At 42.1% G+C, this 18,050-nt stretch overlaps 2 protein-coding genes and 1 long non-coding RNA gene across 4 annotated transcripts in view; 1 reads left to right on the top strand and 2 right to left on the bottom strand.

Annotated features, from left to right (window-relative positions):
- Positions 1–8,312, top strand: part of impdh2 (IMP (inosine 5'-monophosphate) dehydrogenase 2) — a 12,918-nt gene extending 4,606 nt beyond the window's left edge. The window contains exons 7-15 of one of the 2 annotated variants that reach the window (XM_071475246.1): positions 97–296; positions 1,158–1,248; positions 1,514–1,609; positions 2,589–2,660; positions 5,291–5,434; positions 5,705–5,849; positions 6,343–6,486; positions 7,578–7,661; positions 7,886–8,312. In XM_071475246.1, coding sequence (XP_071331347.1) covers positions 97–296; positions 1,158–1,248; positions 1,514–1,609; positions 2,589–2,660; positions 5,291–5,434; positions 5,705–5,849; positions 6,343–6,486; positions 7,578–7,661; positions 7,886–7,907 — 998 coding nt within the window. In that variant the 3' untranslated portion in view covers positions 7,908–8,312. The remainder of the gene's footprint in view (positions 1–96; positions 297–1,157; positions 1,249–1,513; positions 1,610–2,588; positions 2,661–5,290; positions 5,435–5,704; positions 5,850–6,342; positions 6,487–7,577; positions 7,662–7,885) is intronic. The other variant, XM_071475247.1, reaches the window with a different exon arrangement.
- Positions 5,702–18,050, bottom strand: part of LOC139620080 (uncharacterized) — a 14,519-nt gene continuing 2,170 nt past the window's right edge. Inside the window, exons 2-7 of the long non-coding RNA XR_011690733.1 lie at positions 9,747–15,015; positions 8,454–8,630; positions 7,799–7,898; positions 7,503–7,599; positions 5,957–6,119; positions 5,702–5,843 (exon numbers count right to left, since the gene is read on the bottom strand). This is a non-coding gene — a long non-coding RNA (uncharacterized lncRNA). The remainder of the gene's footprint in view (positions 5,844–5,956; positions 6,120–7,502; positions 7,600–7,798; positions 7,899–8,453; positions 8,631–9,746; positions 15,016–18,050) is intronic.
- Positions 14,424–18,050, bottom strand: part of LOC139620079 (uncharacterized) — a 4,377-nt gene continuing 750 nt past the window's right edge. The window contains exon 2 of the mRNA XM_071475252.1: positions 14,424–17,373. Within this exon, the coding sequence (XP_071331353.1) occupies positions 17,093–17,373 (281 nt within the window). The 3' untranslated portion in view covers positions 14,424–17,092. The remainder of the gene's footprint in view (positions 17,374–18,050) is intronic.

Below are 18,050 nucleotides of genomic sequence, written 5' to 3'. Positions count from 1 at the left end.
ATGACACAGCACTGATTAACCTACATGCAGTTGCAAATGTGTGTGTACATGTTTAACCTGTCTGACCCCCCCCCCCCCCCCCCCCCCCCTGCGCAGGTAAACTGCCCATAGTAAATGAAGAGGGATCCCTGGTGTCCATCATCGCCCGTACAGACCTGAAGAAGAACAGAGACTTCCCTCTGGCCTCCAAAGATTCCCGTAAACAGCTGCTGTGTGGCGCTGCCATCGGCACCCACAACGATGACAAGTACCGCCTGGATCTGCTGGTGCAGAGCGGGGTGGATGTGGTCGTGTTGGTAAGGAGGACTTTAGTACAGGTGTTAGAAGTAGAGATTATAGCCCCTTTTCCACGGGTCAAAAAAAAAAACCCCACTAAGACCCACTAACGTCCGGCTTTAGTCGGCAAAGGAAGAAGGTACAATAGGCCTCCAGCTCCAATCAGTATTGATGTAAACATGACGCCTGCTGTGACGTCTTCCAGAGACACCAGAAACACCACAGCTACACTTCACTCAGGGATGAAAGACTGAGCTGCAGCCTCAAAATTAGTTTTAAAAACACACAACCACCAACCGACGCAGTCTGCACGGCGGCTAGCAGCTCACTCTCTCTCACCTGCGTCTGTGTGTGTGCTCTGTAAGTGCAGGTGGTGACATCACTCCTTGCAGTTGTGTGTCCTCGGTCTGAACAGAAAGGCAAACTCGACTGGCAGTGGAAAAGGGGTCAATCGGCTTTTATTAGCTGGTTTACTTGCATTGAAAAAACGTGCTAATTTTAGTGTAAAGCATATGTTTGGAAGGAAGATCGGGGTCATAAAGACTTTTTTTAGCACTGTTATATACAGATCTGTTTCAGACCTTGTGGTGCACATTAGACAGGGTCGCTTTTGTTCCCAAACATGTATAGAAACATGTTTTAAGCAGTTTTGGCTTCATCACTACTGGAATTGTTGGTGGGGAAGAGACTGGAAGTGAGCTCTTTAACAGGACAGGCTGGACACTGATGTGTCTGCACACTGTTAATGATGTTAATAATAAGAGATAATTTTTTTAATAAAGATCCATGTGGCATGAAAACCTCGATCTCTCAACTGATGGAGCAAATTCCAAGTAATATATTATAGATGGTGATGACGCGTGTTCCTTCTCTACCTCCAGGACTCGTCTCAGGGCAACTCAATCTTCCAGATCAACATGATCAAATATATCAAGGAAAAGTACCCCCACCTGCAGGTCATCGGAGGCAATGGTAACTACACTTGCACTTGATTACACACCAACGTGTGCAGAGTAACAGGAAAAGATCTTTTCATTGAGCCCATGCCAAGTAAAAAATGTAGAGAACTATAGAATATGCTGTTTGTACATCTATCAAGTGGACCTGTTAATGATTTCTAAAAATCATGTCAATAGGGAAAAGATAAAGCACACACATCGGATATTTGTCATTAGCTTAAAGATAGAACATCGTCATGATCTAGTACTAAAAGTTTGTGTGTCTCCCTGTGCTGCAGTGGTGACAGCAGCTCAGGCTAAGAACCTGATCGATGCAGGAGTGGACGGACTGAGAGTGGGGATGGGCAGCGGCTCCATCTGCATCACTCAGGAAGGTGAGTGACTGACCGGCAACAACAAGCACCCCCAGCCTCACTAACACCTCCCAGCCACAAAGCAAGTCAGCAGCCAGTTTAATGTTGTTACTGAATGTGTTGAAGGAGGGAAGCAATAGGAGCAGAAGGTAAAATGTTGGTTTATTGACCTAATGCACGGATCAGACGACACTATATCAGTTTGACAATGGCACAGTAGTTTGAGTCTTAGTGCAGGAGGCTCAGATGGAGACATGAGCGTTTTTGATTTATTCCTTCTCTCAGATAGCTTGTTGACGTCTCTGTGATTTTTTTTTTTTTTGATTTTTAAAAAAATTTTATTTTATTTTTTTGGATGCAGCTGTTGTCGACAAGTCTCTGCCCCACATCTGCTTGATTCTCACGCAGGTTGTGAAGGAAGATGAGCTACGTGTGATTGGGGTTCGGTGTGCAGTCTGATATTTGTCGGTCGGTGCTATGATCACCTGATCTGACATTGTGACCGTCTGTGACGACGAGCTGTGTTGTCTGATCCTGAATTTAGAAATAAAGCTGCTGGTTAAATTGTGTAGTCAGGCTTGTTTTGATTCAGTGCCCTAGAAAAATGAAGTTTGAACTCCAGCTTGTTTTGGTGGGTTCGGATTTAGAATCTAAATTGTCACTGGGATAACGTTAGTTGTGATTTGTCAGGCATAGTGCAGATGTATAGAGTTTGTTTGTCTCTGTTCCTCTTGTTGTCTCTTCATCTTTTTCCAAGATTCCTCTGAAATCATTAGCTGTTCTTGTTCTTCATTTTCTTGTGCTTATCGTTTTCTTCATTTCTGTCTGTCATCTTCATCTGGTTGTTGTCCCACTGACTCCCTCCCCTTCTTTCTCATCCTTCCTCTCTGCTTTCTCCTTCTTGAACTCTCTCCTCTATCTCCCATCTTTGTGTGTGTGTGTGTGTGTGTGTGTGTGTGTGTGTGTGTGTGTTTGTGTTTGTGTGTCCGTCCATGTTCAGCTCCCCTCAGTGTACCACCAGCAATAAAGCTCCACAGCCCCAAAACCCCAACCACTGTTACGGGATACTGCAGTAAGTTTCCCCACGCCCTCTGGCCTGCGCCGGGCTCCCATTGGCTCCACTATCACAGTGTGACACACCCCCCCAACCCCATACTTCTCACTTCACAGCCTGCTGCATTGATTGGTTAACAGCTTTGCTTCAGTAGAAGTAGTGATGGTAGAGGAAGTAAGTTTTTTTTTTTGTTTGTTTTTTTTTTTTGAAATCTGGCTTTAGGTGTTTTGGGGTTTTGGGGTTTGCTTGTTCCCATGTCCTCACTAATCTGTCAATCATCTTGAGTGGATGTTGCTCTTCCTCCACCCACTTTACTGACCTACTGGTCTCTGTTCTGGATGCTGTCATCAGATTGAGACACTACCCATTTGTGTCTTTTGGTTGCCGTTGGTCAGATGGTGGCTGGTACAAAGTCCAAACCCTCTGTGTGCTGCTTCTGTGACACCACCCCCACCGCTGTGTCAGCTGTAGGCTGCAGCTCTCATCGGTTTCTAACACCCATTCCTAACATAAGGCACTGGAATGAGCAAACAGCAGAGGAGCTGGGCAGCCACAGCATGTCTGCTCAGCGGAGGTGGAGAGGCTGGGTGGAACCAGGCAGGATTTTTTTTCCCCTTTATCTCTTAGATAAACTTAAATTAATCTAATACTGTAATGTCTGCGCCTCACTTTGCAATTGTATATTCAGTCTGCACAGAGACGTACTGTGGCACACCAGCACACGCCTGTGGCTGCTGCACTCAGAGGAGATTACTGACTCGTAGCATGGCTGTGTGAGACGGTGCATCAGTGCTGACCTGCTCTGTGTGCAGTCTGAGCAGCATCAGGGTGGAGGGGCTGGGAAAGAGATGGTGATTTTTATTTCTACAGGTTTGTTGCAGTTTGTGTCAGATGTTTTCATTTGCTCTGCTTCTGAAGTGAAACCTGAGCTGAACCGTGAGAAATATCATAGTCTGTAATAGGTCAGAGCCTACAACTAACATAGCTATATTTTTAGGCTGTATTGTGATAGACTATATATATATCTTGATGTTTTGAAATCTCCTCTGAAGCCCTTCATAAATGCACCGTTTAACCCTTTGATGCACCTCATGCCTTACTGCTGTGTCGTGTGAGCTTGAGATTTGACAAACTAGGGCAACATCAGTTGATGTTATATTGAAATGATACCAGCAACATTATATATAACTGACACCTTTCACTGTAATTTCAATATCTGAACTTCAAATGAATACGACAAAGACATGAAAAAATATAAATATTATATCTTTTAAACATTTTACCAACTGCGTGGAGAGTCAGGAGGCCGGTGTTGGTTATAATTATATTATGTCAATAATTTAATAGGTGAAAGGTGTTATCTCACTTGTGCACTCCCTCTCAGTCTCTCTCTCTTTTGCTCTGTGTGTGTGTCTTCTCCTAAACGAGGGTAAATAAACCTCAAGGCGAACTCTGGAGAAAGACGGAGCCTGCAGCTTCAGTTACCGTTTCTAAACACGTCGCCTTTCAACTCACTTTCTCTCTCCAGTTCCTTCTGCTCCAGATACAAACTCACACGCAGCCAGGAGATTTTTCTGGATGGGCAGGGGAGCGTGTCTGTGAGAGCGAGGAGGGGGGTGTGGAAGGGGGAAAGTGAGAGGAGCGAAAAGCCAAAGCGAATTCCATGACGGCGTCTTAAAACAATTGTATGACAATTTATATTCGATGTTTGCGTTATAGTCTTTTGCTACATCCCACGTCGAGCGTATTCGATATATCGCCCACCCCCAGTCTATAACCTGGAATGTAGAAATAAAGCAGGTTTCTCCTAAAAGAATACAAAGGTAGCAGCACCCAGGAAGGCTTACTTTAATTTCTGTGTGTATCTACATGATATAACATATCTCCTGTGGATGATAAGGTTTAGTATCATCGTGTGCAGCCCCAAGTTCACAGGAAACAAAACGTCTCCAGCAGTAAAAAAAAAGGAACTGGAACGTGTCTCTTTGTTGGTTCTTCATAAATCTGAGCATTAGTGCAGCTCGCGTGATGGAGAGACAGACTGTAAGGTTGAAATCTTAAAAGGTGTTAACTGGCAGTGTTGGGCTTCATGGAGGCAGAATGTGTGACAGAGCTGGAGTTTCAGGAGCGGTGTGGTATTTGTCTGCTGATGTGACAAGTTTAACTTCCTCATTCTGTGTCAACAGAAGTGAACATGTTCCCAGCCTGTCTGCTCACTCACTCTGTGTGATTTTGATTTCTATTAAACGTCACCTCCTGAGAGTCTCAACCATGCATGTTTATCTAAACTCAGTTGAATGCTCCGAGTTCAGAGTTTATGAAAAGTATTAGCCATCTGAGCAGCTCATCTGTATTTCTGTGAAATTCCTACTGTGCAACACTCTGATGTTGCCGTGTCCCTGTCCACATAATGTAAATATATGTGGATATATAAATATAAGGATTTTGAAATGAGAATCGGTAAAAATGGAAGAGCCAACGTTTTAATCTGCTCTCCAACATTAGTCTAAAGCTTTGACTGCTGAGCTGTGGATTGGTTAAAGTATAAGATCATATAACCAGTGTTGATGATGAGACTAGAAACATGTAGTTCAGATGACTAACTTCATCATTTAATCCCCCTGTCTCTGTCTTCACCCCCCCCTCAGTGCTGGCGTGTGGCAGACCCCAGGCCACAGCCGTCTATAAGGTGTCAGAGTACGCCCGGCGCTTCGGGGTCCCGGTCATCGCTGATGGTGGCATCCAGACGGTCGGGCACATCGCCAAAGCCCTGGCTCTGGGAGCATCCACAGGTATGGATAGATGTGTGTTTCAGGGTCAGTGAGCAGCAGGTTAAGATTTAAATATTTGGACACTGGATCAGACGGATATAAATAATGAGGACTGGTTTTATTTAATCCATGTCACACAGAGGATTATAATGTGAACAGTAGGTTTTCAGATTTGGATTGTGGCCCTCAGGGTGAAACTGTGATTACACTAGATTTTTCACCTCGGTTGAACCTTTCACTTGTCATCATTCAGATCCTGTATTCCACTAAAGCTTCTCTCTCTGTGTGCAGTGATGATGGGTTCTCTGCTGGCCGCCACCAGCGAAGCTCCTGGTGAATATTTCTTCTCTGACGGCATCAGGCTGAAGAAGTACCGCGGCATGGGCTCCCTGGATGCCATGGACAAAAACCTGGGCTCCCAGACCAGATACTTCAGGTACAGAAACAAACACAAACTGTTGTCGTTAGTTAAGTAACATCACCCCGGACATTTACTGCAAATCTGCAGGTCAAATCGCACCAATGCACAGGACTCAATCTTACCCCAGAAGAGAGAAGAAAGTAGAAGGGGGGCTGTTCCCTTCTACACTGCTCTTTTGCTGGGAGATGAGACTGTCCAGTTTTTTCCCAGATGCCATCACTTCCTCATTTGATTTTCAGTGGTTTTCAGAGCCTTCGACCTCGCTGGTGGTGGAGAATGATCAGCCTACTAATAAGAGACAGTTTAGACAGTAATACTTAAAAAAAAGTCTTAACTGTTTGCTTATCACAACCCTCTCAAAAAGGAGGGGGCTTCAATTTATTCACCTAACTCTGGATCAGATCTGAAGCCACAAGGTGGCAGTGTGCAGGCTGTAAATGTCAGTGATAGAAACGGTTCCTACACCCACCACCCTGCTCTCTTCTTTGTTCCTCCTCTCCCCCCACAGTGAGAGCGATAAGATTAAAGTTGCTCAGGGTGTTTCTGGAGCGGTGCAGGACAAAGGCTCCATCCACAAGTTTGTTCCCTACCTGCTGGCCGGCATTCAGCACTCCTGTCAGGACATCGGTGCCAAGAGCCTCACACAGCTCAGGTAAAGACACAACAACACACAGCTGCCTGTCGGCCAGAGGAACAGTGCATTTCACTGAGCCCTCAGTCACATAATCTAATGAAATGATTGAGGAGGAAATGAGAGTGCACATTATCGTAAAACACAAGGGGAATTTTGGGGAGTTTTGTTTTTGAAGAGTAAAAGTGGGGAATTATAAATTGTAATGTATTCAACTGTTATACAAGCTTAATGAACCGGAGACCATCTTGTGATTGGGATCACACCAGCAACACCACCAGCCAACATGTTGGTCACTCACTTTGCATTCAGCAGGACAGAACTGTGGAACTGTTCCTCTGTGATATTCAAAGACAACATGGACGTCTCGGCCGGTATTTTTATATCCTCACATAAATAATGCAACAAGATAAATAAAACTAACAAACAGGAGCTAATTTCTACACTGATCTGATTGGCTGATGATCATACAGGATGTATTTTACACTATTCATTTTTGGCACCAGTTGTAAATCTGAGCTCTCAGCCTCAGTTGCACTTTGGCAGTCATTAGCAGATGTTAGCATGCTAATATCAAAGCACTGCTGTGCCTGAGTGCATCCTCAGAGAGCTGCCAGCATGGGTTGTGTGGCTCGGGGCCCACTGGTGGGCCGGAAAGTTATTGCAAGTGGGCTGAGAAATTATTTGCCAAACAGCACAAATTTAGGGAAAATATATTATTTATTCTTTTCATTTATTTAACCAGGTTTGTCCCATTGAGATCACGGATCTCTTTTTCAAGGGAGACCTGGCCAAGATAGCAGCAACACAGTAACAGTATTGAAGATAAAATAAATGCAAAATATAGAAACATAAAAATACAAATTATGCTTTTAAATGTTAAAACAAAATTATCTTTAAAAACATTTAAAATGTTGAAAAACTAATTTCATTGCGTCTGTTTTCCCCCTGCCAAAGAAAAAAGAAAATTAAGCTTCTCCTGCTTTTAGTTCAGTCCTGAATGTTTGATATTATTATTATTATTATTATATTCTCACATGCTTGTGTCTGTCTGCAGCTCCTCCCTGTTATGTGGGGCGCTGTGTGTAATAGCGTTTGTTTCCTCCCTGCAGAGCCATGATGTACTCTGGAGATCTGAAGTTTGAAAAGAGAACCACATCAGCTCAGATGGAGGGCGGAGTCCACAGCCTGCACAGGTACAAACGCACACACTGGTGTTACTTCAGCACACAACTACTCAGCTAAGCAGATACAACCTACCTCTTTAGATGCGTTTCATGTCGCATTGTCTTAAAAAGTTCTTAGTTTCATGTCTCACCACAACCACACAAACCTCCAGTTAAACTGCTGCGTCTGTTTAACGCGAAACCTCAGGGAGCATCATGGATAGTCGTGTGACCCTCTCTTCTCTCTCCCACAGTTATGAGAAACGTCTGTTTTGAGAGGAAGCCAGCCGTTCAGCCTGCAGAGGAGGAATCCTTCCAACACACACACACACACACACACACACACACACACTTACTTCTTGGCAGACCCTCTCATGTTCATACTCTATACATGCACTAACTGACCTCTCATACAAATTAGCCTCTAAAGTACACACACACACGCACACCACTCTTCCAAGGATCCATCAGTCTTCCTGCCAGTGTCATCTATGCATTGTCAGTGTTTAGTTTAGCTGTTTGTGTGTGAAGGAGGGGAACTAAGCATTAATCGGTGTTTACCGGTACAGGTGTGTCTGAGTCCTCCCGCCTTTCATGTTGTATTAATGTGATCTCCAGTACACTGGTGTCCTCAAGGCAAAAAAAACGTTGTCCAATAATAAAGCTCATGTTTTTCCACAAGCTGCTGTTTGTCGTGTTTTTGTCAGTCGTACATTTAAGAACTGGCAGATTTTACAGCTTTAATGCTTCAGATAAAAATTCTACAACGTGGGGACAATTTTTCAACTGATGCAAGTTCATGTGGCCGGATTCTCATCTTACCTGTGAGGAGAAGAAGACGACGTGCTGCAGCCTGTGGTGTCTAATGAGAATCTGTCACCCGTCACAACCGAGAGATTAAGTTTCTGTTCAGGAGGAAACCAGGGGAGAAAATCCCTTCATTTAACCAGCGGAGATGTGACCGTGACCGCCACACATGTGGAACCCGTCCTTTTAATCCTGTTTATAAAATCAGGCATTGACAAAATAATTAAATATCTGATCATTATTTTTCAAGGTGGACTTACAGATGAGCAGAGTTGAGGCAGAACTGGGCCAAACCTACAAAACCAGCACATTTTCCTATTCAATTTTTAAAAACACTATATACACACACACACACACACCAGGAACTGACAGACTCACCATGTGCAATAATGTGTAATGAGCAACACACCATCTGTGTAATATCCCTCATATGCTGCTTTTCTGTAAATATTGTACATATTATATTATTTATCAGATTATTTGTTTGACATTTTGCAGTTTTTCTTTCTTGTACTGTCATTTCGCTGCTGTGGGACTAAGAAATGATTATATTATCTTATTTTCTCAGGGTCCTATGAGTTCTTTGTTTCCAGGTGGAAAATACAGTTCGGTACAAACTAAACCCTGTAACTAATCATAGGGAAAATATCTGGAGACATTTCTTAAATGACTGCAAAAACTGACATCCAAGTACAAATAAATATGACAGGATAATGCATACAGTGGTATATTCACAAGTGAATATTACCTAAATTATTGCAAACTTCTCTCCAGATCTGTGAAGTTGTTTGTTTGACTGTAAACAAGGTTTGATATTTTTGCATGTTGAGCTGAGCCGCTGCACTCTGAGTCAAAGACACTCTATAGGTCACATTAGCAATGACCAGCTACACTTTCTGTTTTGGCAATGATTAAGAAACTATGGGTCCTGTGAAATAAGCTGTTACCAAATTGTGTGAAAACAGCCACAATAAATGCACTTACATACAAGTGATTGTTAACATTTTCCATCTGGGGGTTTTTTTTTTCCATGTACAATAAACTACAGTGAGTTTTTAAACGCATGCAGTTTCTTTGAGAAGCTGAGGTTAACATAGAAACTAAATTCATGCATTTGTAAATGAAAGACTGCTACGTGGCATTTATTTCAGTAAAGGGAAGTCGGAGCCCAGTTTGCTGCCAGTCTGTCCCTTCATGCTGCATTACTGCTAACCTGTTAATTACTCAAGTGCATTCAAGGACAAAGCGTGGGAGTGATGCCCAGGTTTCCTCCATTAGGGAACAAACAGTCACCTTTTCTCCACCTACCTCACCTTCCTCTCAGCCTGCTGAAGGTCTCCAGGGAGGATCAGATACTCTGCCAAATCCACCGGACTTTCCAGGCTGAAACCCAGACAGACTGATGGGCCTCCTGCAGTCACACTCTGTTGGCCACACCTGTCTCACATCATCCATCATGCCACATGCAGACGTCTCTAATTAAGACAGGAGTCAATTTACAGGCCGCAGCGAGCACAGCTGAAAGATCCGGGTTTTACATGAGGAAACCACTGGTTCTGCCACCATTACCACTGACGCTAGAGTTACCAGCACTTCACATTTACTACAACAACTATTACTGCTCCTTCCACAACTGAAATAATTACAATTAGTAACAACTCAGTGTGCTTTGATTTACTAATTATCAAAGGACATCAAGGTGATGTCAAGGTGAAGACTTTAAATCTAAATTTGATGAGAAAGTTACTTTTCAAAGACATCATTTCCATAGACGTCTGCATGGAATGACTATAGCTCAGTGTAAAGCCGCTCCCAACTAGACACTGAAATATATTGTTGTTTTATTCATTCTTAAATCAAATTCATCCCATTTTAATTTGACCTCTGACGTGCAAATCATCAAATTCAAAGCTTACTGGGAACCACTACTGTTACTACGTCTACTCTTACTAATGCAATCATGACTAATGTTAATGTTACCGAATGGGCCGACCAAGCATAGACTTAGGGGCCCAAATGGTCATGGGGCCCCTGGGCTAGAGCCTCTCTTTGACATGACTGTCACTAAATGATTTACAGAATCAGCTAAAAGTAGAAATGTCCTCATCGTATTTCTTTTGTTTCTGACCCTGATCACAGTCTTTTATTATTGAGCATCTGCGACTAAATCCAATCCAGTATTTGTTGATCTTATCCCTCATGTCGCAGCTGAACGTCATACGGACATGTATTTCTTTAACAGGTTGTTAAATCATCATTGCAAGTTAAAGCAGAAGAGCAGAACCTGCTGCTTTAGGAAAATAGAAGCTGCACCTGAGGCCTTCACTGATTCCTTTCATTTGCAGTATTTTTTAATGTGTAGTATTTGGTATGATCCCTGTATGAAGTACAGACAGTAGTAAATGTTACATGCTACATGTTATCTCTTATTTGTGCAGAAAGAGACACAAAACAACTACAAACTCTGTGTCCGCGCTTTGTCTCAGTCTGGGTGTCTTGTTGGGGGTGAAGGACGTATTCATGTCACAGTCTGGCCATGAGTACTACTACTATTACTCTAACTATTACTATACCAAAAAACTATTATTATTGCTACTACTAATATTCTAATTAGATCTAAAATCTGACTTTAACTTAATTACACTTCACAATATGAGACAGTGAGGAATTGAATGTGTGCTTTAAAAGAGACATAGACTTAAGATTGTGGTGAACATTTAGGGTCAAACATTTGTTGTAGTTTTCATGACCTGTCAAACAAAGTCATGACACAGGCTTCAACTCCGGACGATGAACTGGACCAAAGCTGCACGAAGACCAGGACGTTTTTTTCTAAATTACACAGGGTCAAAATAAAAATAAAAACTTGCCAAATGACAAACAGAGTCGCATTGTTAGAATGAATTAAAAGTGTGAGCAGGAGGTGCACTGAGTTTCACACTGAGGAACACGGAAGATCTGTCTGCTTCAAAGGGAACAAACAGATTAGGAAGCAGCGAGGAGCTTCAGTCACAGCGACCACAAACTTTCACTGAAACTTCACTACGTTTGTCCCGGCTCTGAGATCATATCTGAGATTTCTGCCTCCACATGAAAGATGAAATCCATGTGTGGAGCTCACAGCTTCATTTAAAAAATTAACACCAAGATCTCTTTTCCAGAAACAGTGTCCTTGTTAGTATCAAGTATTTCCAGTGAAACCTCCACAGGCAAGTGATTTGCTTTGTGATTTGTTTCAGACAGACACTGCTGCTGAAGTTTTATCACCACACCTGAGCAGATAAAACCCAACTATTTGCACGGCTAAGATCTGCTAAGTGACAAAATCTGTTTTTTTTTTCATTGCGCTTTGTACTGAACTGAGCCTTTATAAAATGTAAATAGATTTAAATCTTGATGTTAACTAGTGCGGACATGTAAAGGCTGCATAGAGAAGAAGATGCACATACTGAAGAAAATAAATTCATTTAAGTTATAACACTAAACTATTGAGACCACAATAGTCATTTCAAGAAATTAAAGCAAGACAATATAAATATCTGGATATCTCATAATATATGAAAACATTTAATTCTAATGATTTCTAGTTAGAACAGGTTTAATAAATAAACTGAAGGTGCTTCAGGACGAGAAAAGAAATCAAGAGAAGAAACAACTGAACAAGCAAACCTTACAAAAATGATCATTTACTTTCATCTAGAGTTTAATCTGAAATAAAGATACAGTGGCTGTTGTCTCTCTCTCTCCCTCCAGCAGGGTGGGAGTGGATAGAGGAAGGAAAGGAGGAGTTTGTGTGATCAGGAGAAGTGAAAGTGAAATGAAATCTGTGGAGTATTTAAAGAGGAAGTCTGGACTCTCTGAGCTGTTGGCAGACGGGACCACGGAGGGGGACGCAAACACACACCCCGCTCGGACATTGTTGGTGAGCTGGACAACTTTTCCTCGCTATGTTACAAACTTTCTCACCACTGTGACAAACTTCACACGGCGAGTGTCTCCTCTCGGCAGCTGCTTGTCTGCTTTCACTTTGCTTTCTTTCATTCATGTTGGCTGTTTCTGAGCGTCCTCATCCCACCTCTGCCTGTTCCTCCTTATTTAACCCTTTCACTTTTACACTTTGTCCGGTTGATTATTGGAGGAATGAGTTTGTTCCATCATTCCTGCTGTTGTTGGAGAGTTAAAGAGCATTCAGGTTTTCTTATCAAAGGTTAAAGTCTAAACTGAAAGCACGATGCGGCTTGTGTTGTGCTGTCTCTGTCCTCTTTCTTTCATCAACTGCCTTTTTATTTTATTGTTTTACAGGTTTATTTGAAGCTTTTAAGCACATGAGAGTTTAAGGTGGCTTCAAATCAGGATCTCAAACCTGTTTTGAGCCCCACAGGAAGGAGTCCTACGATGAAAATCTCTTCCTTAATTTTTTTTTCAGCCCTCTCCTTCCTTTTATCGCTCTATCAGCTCTTCCTTGTCAGGCTGACCCCTCGTGCCACATCAGGCTTGCTTTCCTTTTCTCTTTGTCTCAACAGATAAAACACAACAGGTTTTTCGAGATGGGTCACCATTACAGAAGTTCTATTTATAAGTGTGCTACAGTGAGTGATAGTTGAAGAAAATGTGATAACTTCAGTATCAGCTGACACGTTGGGCCTCGGGCTGGTTTTTAAAATATAAGCTTTGTCAGATTTTTTTCTCCAGAAATGCAAGACTTGTTTTTTTTGTTTTTTGATTCTTCTTTCATTCCTGCATCTTGAGGAAGCTGCTAGGTTGTGACAGAAGTGTCACTGGCTTTTCGCTACCGCTGCTCCTCAGTCCCACAGCCGAATGAGGTTCAATGCTCCAAATTAAGAAGACTGTGTTTTCATAATTCATTCTTAAGGGCCTTTAAAAGAAAACATCCCCGGTATTTTCTTGAGATTAATCTTATCTCTTCTTTGTTTGTTAGACACCAAAATCTCAAATCTGATCAGAAACCACAAGAAAACACTTTCAGAGGCTAATTTGCTCAGGTCTGTAGGGACAGCTCATTTAAACAGCACCACATTAAGACTAAACTTTAAAATAAGATTTAAAAAAAAGAGATTTTTCCTGGAAAATGCCTCATTCACAAAAATGTGCTTAAATTTAAAGGACTAATCTGATTAATATCTGCTTTTCTGTAAAAAGTTTTAGTGTTAATGCCATGACACAGTGACTGTCTTCATCAATTTACAATATTCAGTCAAATTGATTCATAAGCATCTTTTTATTTTCTTGAAGCTTTTGTTGTTAGGAGGCTGTTGGGTGTCCACGGGGGGGGGGGGGCATTTTGTGGTTTCACTCAGGAGGCAGTTGTAAACCACTGAGCTACAGCTGAGTGGATGGATGCTTTTTAATGGTGGCCTTGCTTCACGTTACACCACCCAGATTCCCCCCGTTCTGCTTCTGCGAGCGTTCCACGAAACAGCTGAAACCTGATGCAAATAATTTATGAGCTAAACTGAAATACTGAATGAAGTGAAAGGATATTTTATTAAAGTGCTCCAGTCATTTGTTAGTGAAATTTGTCCAGTTCACTTAGCAGCTGAGCAAACAAGCTCGAAGTAAAAATACTGTCCCTCTGCAGCTCGAAGAGAAAGATTTTCCAGTAAAACCACAGCTGACAGAGCTGTGGTTTTACTGGAATATGTAAATCGTCACTGTTGGTGTGAAATCAGATCCTAACGTCACTGAAAAACAAAAACAGAACAAAGTGAGCCTGAGGAAGCTGTGGTGTGACAACGGCTGTAAAATTATTTAACAGAAGTTTCTGCTGCTCCCTCAGCTTCTGATTGGAAACAACACAATTACCTGAACTGTGGTTTATGATGAGACAAAAAAAAAAAAAGAAATGTGAAATGTTTACAGCTTTGTTACTGCTACAAAAACTGGATTTAAAAGGTCAGCGAAGCCTGGTTATAGAGATTTTTCTAGAACTGACATCTAAAACTCAATTACAACAGTTTGGCTTAGTGTTTCTTTTCAAAATAAAAGCTTAAGGTGTTTTTTTGTTGTTTTTTTTTTCTAAGTACAGTACACAAAGTAGGAGGCTGGTCAATGTAAACCACACATAATGTGATTCAGTGGATGCTAACAAACACTTGTGCTCTTGTGTTCACATTTTTGTCAAATGCATGCTGCATGAACTTCAGTTTCTTTACTTCCTGTAAAACATTTTTAAATTCTTCCAGAATCTGCAGACGCAACATTTTGATTATTATTTCATGTAAATTATTTTTTTCCTGTTAATAACCATATTTTTCCTCTTTTTTTTTTTTTAGCTGTGCTGTGCAGACCAGACCTGAGCCCAGCCCTGGACCTTCTTTTGGTGGGTGGGATTGTAACGGAACCCATAATGCAGCTGTGATTCTGCGCTCCAGCTGGTTATGGGGTCCGTTTCCATCCCACAACGCACAGGACATCCTAAGCAGATGGGCTGCTGGCGACTCCTCCTCTCCTCATCGATAAACAGACTCACGAGCGGGGCGCCTTCCTTCCTGTATTACAGCCTCACTTTTCAACTGCAGAGGACTCGCTTGTGTTTTCACATTAGTCCAGCTGAAACCTTTATTATTAAGAAAAAAAAACCAACAATAAATTTTAATCAGTAAAACACTGGCAACAGTATAAAAGTATCTACATTATTAGTACACACTCCAGCTGACTGAACCACACGGACAAACCAAAGCCTATTCAGCTTATACGTACTGTACCCATTCTGATTCATAAGAGCTAGCGCTACCTGCTCACCACTGGTCCATTTAAGGTAGAACTGCTGTTTTGTTTCATTCAAAATTGCTAAAGAAAGTGAAACTAATGCCATGACGGCAGTTTGGTTTGGTGTCGCCCCCATTCTGCTGCGTAATGGCTGAATTTTTTGGTTGGTTTGAGGTCACAGATGCAGACGGTGTTTTTCCTCAATGACACGTTTTCTCCCGGATTGCTGAGGACAGTGAACGCAACCGGGAATTTCGTGTCAGCCAAGAATGACACCTAGAACGGCGACTCACGAGTTATTTTATGTTCTGAGGTTGTTAAACTGTTCCACTGTTTTGTTTGCTTCAGTGCTAATAAACCTCTGAATTTTAAACTTGATCAGTTACTGTGTATTTTTCTTTTTTTTTTTTTTACATCATCGTTTATGATCTACCATTCATGAACCACTGAGGAGCAGCTCTTCCTCTACGACAGTGTTACAGTGGTGTTGATAGCTTACTCTGGTTTCCTCCCTCTCCAGGGCGCCCTGCTGGGTGACATGACTAAAACATGATATTTACATCAGTGTTTGACACGGCACGGCTTTCTCTAAATGCCATATTTCAACAGCGTTACTGCCCACGTTGTGCAGCGGCTGTCATCATTTACTGAAGTCAGGCTGTAGCGCGGCTCTTTCAACATGAATGATCCTGAATGAAAGCAAATGCTTAGTCAAGAGTTTCTCCACAACAAAAGGCTGCAGCTGCCGGTGAGGTGCGTTTTGCTTTCGCTGAGGAGTTGGGTTCACGGTTCACACCGATATGCTCAGCTGAGGTGGTAGAGGAGGGACAGTACGTCCATACATACGTCAGATTTTTCCTTCTTTCCTGTAAAGTGAAGCTGCAGCTGTTCAGTCTCCAGATTTCCAGGATCTGATGATTTCTAATCAACCCAGTACAACAGCAGTCTGCCGCTTTACATGGACACACGGTATAAACGAACACTGGGAGGCAAAAAGAAGCTGGGGGTGAAATCTGACTGAACCCGACACCCAATTCAGTGGATGAGTCAATTCACACACTCAGCTGATTTTTTTTGAGCACGTTCTGAGTCAGTAGAGTCAGAAAAATACACCAACACATCCTTTAATTAGTGGATGTTTGATATACTCTAATCCAGTGGTTCCTAACCTGTGGGCCGGGGCCCAGTGGTGGGCCGCCAAGGTGTTACAAGTGGCCGACAAATCATTTGAAAAAAGTACAATTTGGGTGAAAATATGTTACTATTAAACAAAATATATATATAAATAATATTTTAAAACTAAATCATCTTCAATTAAAAATTATAATAAAAACTTGTTTCGTCACCACATTGTATATTTGTTTCCATGGTGAAAACACTGTCAAACAAATAACAAGAACTGAGCTTCTCCTGTTTTCAGTTCAGTCCTGAAAGTTCGATCGTTACCATTAAAATAAAAGTGCTCCGAGGGGACATCATTAAAAGATTAAAACTGTACTACCAATATTACTTTTGGTATATTTCATTACAATATGCATTAGAGGTGGAATGACGGTGCAGCCGTTGACTATTTTTGGTGCAGGGTCTCAGTCCCTTTCAAATTAGTGTTTAATTAGTGTTCCTGTGCACTCAGTTTACAATGCTATGCTATGCTATGGTATAATGTGTCTAGACAGATAAAAAGATGAGCAGCGAATCACAGCAGAGCGTGAGGGCCTGTAGTGTGAGCGTGGCCTGAACCTGAATCTGTTTTAGCTGCAGGCGAGCAGGGTTGAGGTTAAAGGCAAGATGATCTCCGTGAATTCTCTGTTAATCCTGTGAAAATGAGAGTAAATGTGGGCTCAGGCACTGGTCAGCTGCTGGAGAGTGCGAAGTGCTCCCTGCACCGGAATAACCCTGTTGTACGCCATCGTTGGAAGAGTCAGTCAGCGGCCCGAAGGCGAAGGGAACCTGGAGAGTATCGTGTCCACGAGTTCAAGGTGCCTGTCGTGGTTCTCTCGACTGATGCGTTCGTGCATGGCTACGAGCTGACTCACTAGATTGTTCTGCATTTCCCTCTCATGGTCCATCAACCTCTGCAGCCGGGCATCCTCCTGCGCCTGCATGGCGGCGTCCATCTCTTGGAGCTGGGCGACTGTCGCAGACACTAAAGCAGAGACCTGCTCCATTACCGTTGTTTTCTTTTTCTTTGTTGGAGCCTTGTACGCTAAAAAAAAAAAACAACCCCAAAGACACAGAGCAGCGTGTCAGCGACAGCACGGTCACACATCTGTTAATGTTTCGTCTCTGAACTTCCTCATGTTGGACTTGAATTAAAGCAAAGACCGTGAGTTTAAAGTGCTGACTTTCAGCTGTGAGAGTCTTTACATCCACCAGGTTAAACCTACCGCACACATCCTGAAGACTAACTCTCCACTGTGCAGCGCTGCCAAAAGTAAGATTGTAATAACTACTACTACACAAAACAAACACAACAAATAACAGAGTATAATAATTAAAAGTTTCTGAGGGGATCAAGTAGTAACTTTTCACGTCTTCAAAAAAAGGCAAAGTGACAAATACACTTATTGTGTGTCTGCAGCAGTGCACAGTTTATAAAGGTTTTAAAACTTAAACTTGGGCTGTTTGTCTGACTCCATGTGAGAAGAGTCACTTCAGTGTTTAGTCTGGTAACAAATCTCCTACAGAATAATTCATCTTCTCCCACTGTTTTATTTACAAAGAGCAAATTAAAACATGTTCACTTAAACACCAAATGTCACCTGTCTTGAAAACTAAAATGATAATTCTTTACCTGTCGGTCTTTGAGATGTACTTCTAGCTACCTATAACTTTTGTTTCCTCCTTAAAGCTGATTTTTTTAAGGCTCTGAGACAACACTGG

Source organism: Trachinotus anak, unplaced genomic scaffold (genome assembly GCF_046630095.1).
Source record: "Trachinotus anak isolate AG129_WGS33_773 ecotype Australia unplaced genomic scaffold, CSIRO_AGI_Tana_v1 ptg000004l, whole genome shotgun sequence".
In the NCBI taxonomy this organism is placed as follows: Eukaryota; Metazoa; Chordata; class Actinopteri; order Carangiformes; family Carangidae; genus Trachinotus; species Trachinotus anak.
Note: the sequence above shows the minus strand (reverse complement) of the source record. Positions and strands in the feature narration are given on the sequence as shown.